The 9,456-nt window shown below is 49.8% G+C and overlaps 1 protein-coding gene across 2 annotated transcripts in view; it reads right to left on the minus strand.

Moving 5' to 3' along the window:
• Nucleotides 1-4,540, minus strand: part of LOC103897665 (hemoglobin subunit pi) — a 5,365-nt gene extending 825 nt beyond the window's left edge. Inside the window, exons 1-3 of one of the 2 annotated variants that reach the window (XM_009277782.2) lie at nt 4,413-4,540; nt 3,129-3,333; nt 2,288-2,563 (exon numbers count right to left, since the gene is read on the minus strand). In XM_009277782.2, the coding sequence (XP_009276057.1) occupies nt 2,435-2,563; nt 3,129-3,333; nt 4,413-4,507 (429 nt within the window). In that variant the 5' untranslated portion in view covers nt 4,508-4,540 and the 3' untranslated portion in view covers nt 2,288-2,434. Of the gene's footprint in view, nt 1-2,287; nt 2,564-3,128; nt 3,334-4,412 lie in introns of those variants that run through there. The other variant, XM_009277772.1, reaches the window with a different exon arrangement.
• Nucleotides 4,541-9,456: the final 4,916 nt, after the last annotated feature.

Consider the following 9,456-nt stretch of genomic DNA (forward strand, 5'->3'; position numbering starts at 1 on the left):
GGGGGCCCAGCCCCAAGGAGGCCCCGAGGGGGCCCGTCTGCCCTGCCCTGCCCTGCCTCACTGCACCAGCCCCACACCAGGCTGGGGGCCGGGGGCAGTGCCCGGCCGGGCCGCCCCACGGTCAATAGCGGCCACGGGCACGTTCCATGGGTGCCACAGCCTCGGCCTCGCCGGCCGGCATGTCCTCAAGCCTGCTGTCGGGATCCACCATTCCCTCAGCCAGGCCAGGGCCCTCCCTGGCTCCACGGGAGTCAGGGTGGGTCTCACATGTGCCCCTGGCCCCTCATGTCCTCCAGCCTCCGGCACATCCAGCCCCTCTCTGCCTGAAGAGGCCCTGGGCCTCTGAGCAGGAGCCATGGACAAGCCCTCCCGGGTCATGCTGGGGATCTGCCATGAGAAACACCACCTCTCCAGCAGCCTGGAGAAACCTGGGCAGAGAAGAACCTCCTTTTTGGGTGCATGGTCTTCCCAAAGTCTCTCCTGTGATGCTTGTCAGGCCTGGGCTTCTTCCTTTCTTCCCACCCCGGTGTGTGCTCCTGCCTCTCCCTGTAAACGCTGGGACATCCTGCAGGGCATATGGTGGTTGGTGGCTGTCACATCCTTCGCTCAGCCTCTGTACGAAGTCATTGGTACAAATTATTGTACCACAGATGCTGACCTACCATGTACGTTGTGGATTTAAATGTTCAGGTTACCTGAGACCCACAAATGTAGAATGTTTTAAAAACTGCTGTGGTACACTGTGTGACACGTTTAGAGCAACTTGGTGGCGTCAGAGCTTCTGCACCGTCTCTTTCCCCCTTGCCCAAACACAATCCCGAAATTTTGTAAACGAGATGAGGATCACAGCTTGCAGTGCCAGTTCAGGTTGTCGATCAGAGTGTTCTTAAGACTTTGCACCCACCTTTTAATGTCAGAAGTCTTCCGAGACAGGCATGGGCAGTGAACGTAACCTGATAAATCATTTCCTTCACAGCAGCTGACATGGTGCTGTGGTTTAGGTTTTTGACCAAGCCAGCCCTGATAACAAACTGATGTTCTGGCTTCTGCTGGGCAGTGTTTGCGCAGCATCAGGGCCATCTCTGCACCTCGCACTGCCCCCTCAGGGAATAGATTTTGGGGTGCATGATACGCTGGGATGTGAACAACTGGGCAGATGACCCCAACTAACCAAAGAGGTATTTCATACCATATAACGCCATGCTCAGCAATAAAAGGGAAAAGAGAGGGGTTTAGGGAGTTTTATGGCAGTTACCCATCTTTTTTGCTCAGGAACTGGCTGGGCATCGGTCTACCCATGGGAGGTGGTGAGTGATTGCCTTTGCATCACCTGTTTTGTTTTGTTTTCTTCCCTCTTCTTCCACTTATCCTTCACTTATTAAACAATTATTTGTTTGTTTGTTTGATCTTGACCCCCAAGTTTTCTTGCTTTTATTCTTCCTTTCCTCTTCCCCTCATCCCATTGAGGGGGGGCAGTGAGTGAGTGACTGCGTAGTGCTTAGCTGCCCACTGGGGTTAACCCACAACAGGTACGTATGGAGGATCCCTGCGCTCCCCCCAGGGTGACCATCAGTTCTGTACTCTTCCCTGTCGCTGCTTTCCAGAGAAACCCTGGGCATTTGTGGTCCCCCAGATGCCATCAACACTGATCTCCAGTGGCCACTAGTATTCCCAAATTTCAAATGCATGTAAAGTTCTCCGTATAAAAATAACAGATGTCAAGCGGAAGGGACGGTCCCTTTACCAAACCTGTCTAGCAGGTGTGATAGCTCAAGGTGTTCATGAAGCACATCGGATACCTTGTCCATACCCCATGGAGAGGAGCATGAGAAGACAATGCCCAGCGTCGCTCTGGGCACATCACAACATATGGCAATGCAGGTTTTGTTCACAACAGGCTGTGATGGCTTTTGGATAGGCCAAACAAAAAGCCTGGGTCCATTCAATATCCTAGCAGGGTAAAAGACTGTTTCCTGGTCAGCCTGGAAACAGTCTTTGGTGGATATACCTTTGGTGAGCAGTAGCAGTCACAGGGCTCTAGCCTGTTCTGGGCTTCTGCTCAATGTTATGTTATTCCCACCGAATATTATATTATGTTATTCCCGCTGAATTTACACAGCTTAGCACGTGAATTAGTACCTGAATTCATTAGTACCTGAATTAGTACATGAATTTACACAGCTTAGTGTTTTCCCCTCCACATTGCACAGACCTTTCAGAACACCCCTGCCTGAACGGTAAGGTGTAGGTGGAACACATGGAGATGAAAGCACAGAGACCATAGCTCACATTTGAATTATTTATTGGGTTTTGCAGATGACCAAGCCCCTGCATAGGGGATTTGAGAGGACTGCATAGGAAGGGGTGAATACCCCAGAGCCTGGCAGCTGGGGTGCACCATGGATGTGCGTCCCTCACCCTCTGTGGAGGCCATTTATCTGTACTTCTCAGTCAGAACAGAGGAAACACTGGACAGGAACTTGTCCCACGCAGCATGAACTTCTGGGGTGAAGTCACTGGGATAGCGGGCAGCCACGGAGCACAGGATACAGTGGGAAAGCAGCTGTAAAGGAAAACAGGATGAAATCCATTGTAATCAGTAACAGGTGTCAGTCTAGGGGTCTGCAACGGACCTTGGTCCCAGCGTGCTCTGGGATGACAACTACGTGTCCCAACCAGGTAGCGCTGCTGCCTTCTATGTGTGAAGAAGCAGAGTTGCCTTTGGTATAGGGCAAAAGGCACTGCTCGATACTACTCCCTCTTCCCACATGTCCCTTCCTTCCTCCCCAAAGGGAAATGCAACAAACTGGAAATGTTTAGAATTTACTTTGTTCAAGATAGGTGATATAACCTGACTTGTAAGGGAGGTTAAGAAATTACAACAAAGGCAGCGGAGGCTCGAGTCTGTCTAACACAAACCATAGGAGCCCCCTGAGCAGTTCTTTGCTCGAGCTAGACCAGGTCTTTCATTAAAAGATCTAATCTCAGGTTAAAAATCAGGTGGGGAACAAGCAGCGACATGAGTTGACAAGGCTGTGCAGTGCAGTCAGGGATCAGGCTGCCATTAGCCAAAATTATCTGTGGTCACTAATTCTGTGATGGCAGTTTTCATCTCTGTGCTCACTCACCTTGAAGTTCACTGGGTCCACCCTGAGGATGTAAGCATGCAGCTCACTGAGTTTGGCCAAAGCGCCTCTAATGTCATCAATGTGCTTCACAGCTTCCCCGATGGCATTCATGACCTTGGAGCCATGACCACGAAGCTGAGCTGAGCCTTGGCTGAGATCAAAGTGAGGGAAGTAGGTTTTCGTCTGGGGGTAGCTGGAGAAAAGCCTGGAGGAGGACATGAGAACGAGATTCAGCAGTGGAAGTGACATGCATGAGATGGTAAAACCTCAGAGCGAGTGCAGTGTAAACCTGCCAGCTACAGTACACTCCTTGAGCAGTTGTAACAGAGCTTTCGGATCCTGAAGCTTGCATCAGGGTCTTTCTGCTCTTAAACCTCTTCTGCAGTATGTGCAGATTAGACAGCAGGCTAATCTGTACGTGCTAGAGAAGAACAAAACGTTAAAAATAATTTTAAACTTAATGTATTTTTCTGGGGTTTTGGGGTATTTTAAAATAAAGACTAGCCCCAAATTGTCACTACATTTCCTATACTGCATTGTAAGCCAGTTTGCAGGACCTTCAAACTAATACGAGCTGAACAAACCAGCATTGATGAGTGGTACTCAGAGTCCTGCAAGGAGTATCACAATACTTTACATTGAGCTGTAAATAACATTTAAATAACTTTGAATAACATAATAATTTCTGAACAGTTTCCAGGCTGTTATCCCTTTTGTGCCAGCTTGCTTAATTTGTATGAGCTTTGGATTACTGTGCTATACTTCCTGCAGGGGGTCCAGTGGTCTTGTTTCCTAACAGTTTGTTACTTATAAACTGGAACAATGAAACATGAGTATCCAGTGAATTTAGCGGACAGCTATTCTCTTAATGCCTAGAAATTGCGAGAGAAATTGCATCACTTATACAGAAATTGCATCACTCGTACAATAAACCACTTCAAGTTCATTTCCTGACAGTGATAACCCTATTTCAGGACACTGAGTATGAATGACTTTGAATTCCTCACCAGGGCTCCTGGCTATGAATTCTGAATTGCTATTATGGGAAATAAACCATTAGAATTGCTTAGAAAATTATGTTTTGCTGTAAGATTTTGAAGCCATCTATTAGCGTTTAGTAGCACAGATATAATTCCAGAAAATTACATACCAAACAACATAGAGGTCATCCATCTACCCTCACCAGTCCCAGCGTGCTCTCACTCATGCAAGTTTTACACGAGATGCATCCTAACAGCAGAGCCAGAGGAGGCACCCTCTTCGGAGGGGTTCTGGGGGACTTACCTCTCCAATGATTCTGCCCCAATGGCATCGGCTTGGGTAGCCACCTTTGCCCAGATGGTGACCACGGTGGCCTTCTCGGCTTGAGTCAGCGTCATTGTGCAGGAGGGTGCAGGCTCAGGCTCCTTGCAATGAACACTCAGAGGAGGTTTGGACCCCTTGCCCTGGCAGCCCTGGTTATAAAGGGGAAGGGGAGAGCGGACCCTGGCGCCTGTCCATGCTCATTGGTCACTCCAGAGGCCCACCCATGGAGGTGGAAGACTCTTATCGCCCCATGAAACAATGCCTGTTTCGGGAAGGGTCAGTGCACTGGCCTCCTTGCTTGCTGGCGTTATCAGCTTCTTGCTTCTTAACGTAATGGCCGTGTGGCCCAAAGAAATTGTCTGGACACATATTGATACATGAACAGAGAGATAATGCTGGAAAATTCCAGCAACGGAGCGTTAGGACACATCTTTAAGCTGAGGAGCATGTGGACTTCAGGCATAGTAAGGAACTTGGAGGAAAATCTGCATTTTCTCCCTTGCTTCACAGATGTGAGCACAAAACTCTGGGCTCTTCTGCAGCATACCATACACTTCCAGTATCTGTGGCTGACATGTGGCCCAATATTTCATATTAAATTATTTCTAGGTAGTGCTAGGGACAGGCTGGGAGATGTGCAGTATAGTTCAGAGGGGGAGCGAGACCCTGATTTTGTGGCAATCAGTGGAGATTTTGCCATTTGCTTCAGCATTGCCAGGACTTCACTTTGCCAGTCTCTTGCAAAGTATTAGGGATGCACTCCGCAATTGGTACTGCTTATAGCAGCAATGATTCCTATGGATACAGGGAGAGAGAGCTTATGAAATTGAGTATGGTCCTAGAAAAAAAAGCATGTGTGTGTGAGAAAGCCCAGTCAGGCTTTTTTTTTTGTCACTAAATGCCTCATACTGCATGTCTCTGATTTCTAGCTGCATGATTCTTACTGTTAATTATCCCTTGTACTGTAAAATAGCCCTCAGCACCACAGCCAGTGCTGGCGTGTGCTGTGCTACATGCTGGATGTGTACAGGAAAGCTTGGTCCCATGATAGATGGGCACACTTGATGGGTGAAGGACCAAACAAGCAAAGGGAAGACCAGCACAGGTCTGTAATCACAGATAAGTGGGCAAAGTGTCAAAGAAAAACCCTACTGGAGATGGTCGCTGCTGAACCTCAGGGAATGAATATCCTGCCAGCACATGAAGCAGAGGTAAATCTCTCTGCCACCCTGATAAACTACAGCAGCCGTACACATCACCACTGAGTGCTGGCAGCCGTGCACGGAAAGCTGGCCGGTACCTCAGAGAGGTCAGATAGCGTTCTCTGCCCAAATAGCCTTGCACGCTTGCGCTGAGAAGGCTGATATGTATACGCCAGATTCCTCAGCAAGATGTGTCTGCGTTTCACAGCAATGGTACCGACAGCTACAGAGGATGCTCCCCAGCCGTGGTCGTCCTGCTAAGAGGAAAGCCCTCCTAGGGATCTAATGATACTTGGGTCATGCATGCATTGGAGTACGTCCAGCCTACGGTTATCTGTACCAAAGTAGCAATGCCGGTGCAGTCACACCACCCAGCTCCCCTAAATGTCACACAGGAGCATGCACCAAACTTGGAGCCTCTCTTGGGAGCCACGGCGTGGCTGTGCTGTGCTGCTGGGCAGGGGAACCTGACTGCCGGCAGGTGTTGGGTTTGGGGTGGGAGCTAGGCTCCCACGTGTGCTGTGCTTACGGTGGGGGTTTCGCCTGTGCCTTCACATGGGGATAGGTCTCTCCTCTCTGGGTATACTCTACAGCCTGGAGGAGTTGATACATTCACTACAAATAGACCCCACTCTCCTGGGGCTGTGGCTCTGCCACCGTGTCCTGGGGTCAGGTGGGAATGAACTGGTAGTGCTAGAGAAGCCGTAGGGTTGGGGTCAGATAGCTGCTGCTGTATCCTCTGGTGTCCCCACTGTCCGGGTGGCTGCAGTGGCACTCGCAGAAGGGCTCTGACCCACCCCTTGTGCTTTGCAGTGGGGTCTGAATTTAAGCCCCTCTGCGTGTGAGCTGTCACACGAAGCAGGAGAAACCTTAGGCTTTCCCAAAGGGCAGGCACAAAGCACTTCATGCTTCTTGGTCTGCAAGCCTGGCTGCGTTCGGTGATCTTGTATTATCATCCCCTCTGCGGAGGCCAACACCTTATCCGGGATTTAATTTAAGATTGTGTTCAGTACCACAGCTCCCTCCTCAGCCCTCCTGCCCACTGGCTGGGTGGCTGGGTAATTCGCTTCTCTCGGTACCTCACTTTAAGAGGGGATACAAGAGGGGACTCACTTGAGACCCAGTGAAGACGATAGCTTTATAGTAAGGAATATTATCAGAGTGCTCTTTGTATATTCTCCCTTTGATAAATGCCATACATGTCCACCGAAAACCCGGAGCTAACTCTGGCTACACAGATGCAGTGCAGAGCAGTCTGCCATTAAAAGTGCCACTGATGGCATGGGCAGCGGTCCTTCAGTCAGGGCACAGGAAAAGGTGATATTCCATTTATACAGCTTAAATGGATGGAGGTATCACAGGAGGCTGTATTCATCATCCCTTGCTACGCGCATTTTAAAAAACTTGCAGTTTTCCTATAGAAAAATCACTTTGAAAATAAAGATGCTGTTGTTAAATACCCATTTATATAATGTTCTTGTCTCCTCCCCAAAGTGCTGCCTCTTACATCGCCCGCTGCATGGCTGTGCTCCAAGCTCTCCCCAGTGAGAGTGCTTTTAATCAGAGGTCACTCTATCAATGCATGAGGAAAGCGACTGTGACCCAGATATACCCGGGGATAAGGCAGAAACCATCAGGACTCCTTCCTATTTTGCTGCCCACCGTTTAACCTGAACATTGATCCTCCATGACTGTAGGATTAAGGTCTGTGTAGACATGAGGATCAGAGTGATGCCTGCACAGGAGGGTTCGTCATCACTGAAACCTTTATGGAATTCGAATTCATTTTCTGAGAGTTACTCTTGCACTATCACAAAAGCCAGAGCAGCCAAAAGACGACAGTGGTTTGGTAGAAGGAGCTCACCGCTTGCCCAGGATCAGGGCTGCACTGGGGACGGCTGCAGGAACTCCTCAAGAATATGCCTGGTGGGAGAAGCGTGATCCTCGGCCACGTGCCACAACGTGACGTGGAGAGTGACCGTCTCTGTCCTCACATGGACCTCTCAGCCAAGTTCCTCCATCCCAGTGCTCCAGCTGCCCACAGGGTAGAGAGACATGGAGGTCCTGGCCTGAACAATGCAAGGAGCTGGTCAACATGATCGCTGGTGTTTCCCTGGTCACAGGACCAATACTGAAGCTATGTCCTCTGCGAAACCCCACCAGACCTGCCTTCCTCTCTTGCTGCTGCTTCTCATAGTTACGATTCATAGACCCGTAGCAGAATGTCCACCCTTGGGCAGATGATGAGTCTTTGTCATGAACCTGTGAAATGTCACCAAAGGTGACACCAAAGGTGATTTTTAGTATTAACATAGGTCTTTTTTAATTCTGTTCCAAAAGCAGGCTGCCAGAGTTTCTCATTTTAAAAGGCAGAAGCGAGCAACAGGCCTGTTTGCTCACTGTAAAAGCAGCCCTGACGGTAAATCCGGTAACCGATTGAATGGCACCTCTGTGAGACCAGGAGTAACTTTCCCCACAGGCCTGTGTTCTCCACAGGGACTGCCTCCCTCTCAAAGGGAATTCCTGTGGATAAGGTGGCACATATGTCTGCCCTAACTCTGAAAATTTTAGGCGTATTAAGTTTTGGAAATTGTAAAAGCGGAATCTAAGTCCTGGCTTTATTCTTTAATTTCCTACCAGCTTGCAACTCTTTGCTTTAACTAAACTACAGCCTCCAAGAGCTGGAAATGACAAATATGTCTGTAATTTATTATTTAAGAAAGTACAATTATTCTTTGAAGCAGACACACTGGGAAATTTTAACGTAGCTGCCCAGCACTGCTGCATGAGGAATGCTCTGCCGTGATAATACTACTGCTATTTAATCACCCTCAGACAACTCCCTCCCCTCAGCGACACCTTCTCTTGCTTCAATTGTTATCGCCGGCCTTGCGGAGGATGGCCCTGCAGATTACGCCCACGCTGCGTGTGCTCATCTCCCTCTTCAGCCACCCACCTCTGCCCGATGTCCCCAGGGGGAATTGCAGAGCAAGATCCAGAGTGGGGATATCTCAGAACATTCAAATATCCAAATATTGCAATCAAATGCAGAAGAATTTACACGCAAAACCCAGGACATCCTCTAACATAATTGCTGATAATTTTCTGATCTCAGTTAAACACAAAACAGGACGAATGCAGCAAGACAGCTGCCAGCTGTTACTCTTACTAATCTAGAGAGGAGTAAGTTGACAGGAACCACAGGGCAAGTTGTATCAGTGCTGTAAAGCACCCTGAGAACTTGCAATGAACGTGAGAAACAAGATCAAGCGTGCCTTTCCAGGAGCACGGGGAGCCAAAAGGTCCGATTTCCGCAGCCTGCCTCCTGCAGGCATGCCGTAATGGCTAACCCGCGAGGGGGTGACGAGCCTTCGCTGCTGTTTGCCACCAGTTTTTAGTAAAGTTCTGGACTCGTACTGACTGAACTGGCAGAATCACTAAAAATGACCCAAAGAGGCCAATGGAAAGAACCAGGAACGGGCGGCCCATGCCTCCGGCAGCCCCTGCATGAGGGCTCCAGGGCCAGCACCATGTCTGGGGGGCCCGGGGGGCCACCACACACAGGCTGGGTGCACGGCTGAACTGGGGGTGCTGGGCCGTGCTGGGGGCACTGGGCTGAGCTGGCTGTGGGTGGGTAAAGCACTGGAATGAACTGGGGGTGCCAGAACGGGGAGTGGTGTCCATGGGCATGGGAAGTACTGGTCTGAACCGGGGACACTGGGCTGATTGAGGGGAGTGCTGGGTGTGGGGGGGTGTGAGGCGCTGGGCTGAACTGGGGGCACTGGGCTGTACTGGGGGACAGGGGTGTGAGGTGCTGAACT

Source organism: Aptenodytes forsteri, unplaced genomic scaffold, assembly GCF_000699145.1.
Source record: "Aptenodytes forsteri isolate BGI_AS27 unplaced genomic scaffold, ASM69914v1 Scaffold26, whole genome shotgun sequence".
NCBI classification, from domain to species: Eukaryota; Metazoa; Chordata; class Aves; order Sphenisciformes; family Spheniscidae; genus Aptenodytes; species Aptenodytes forsteri.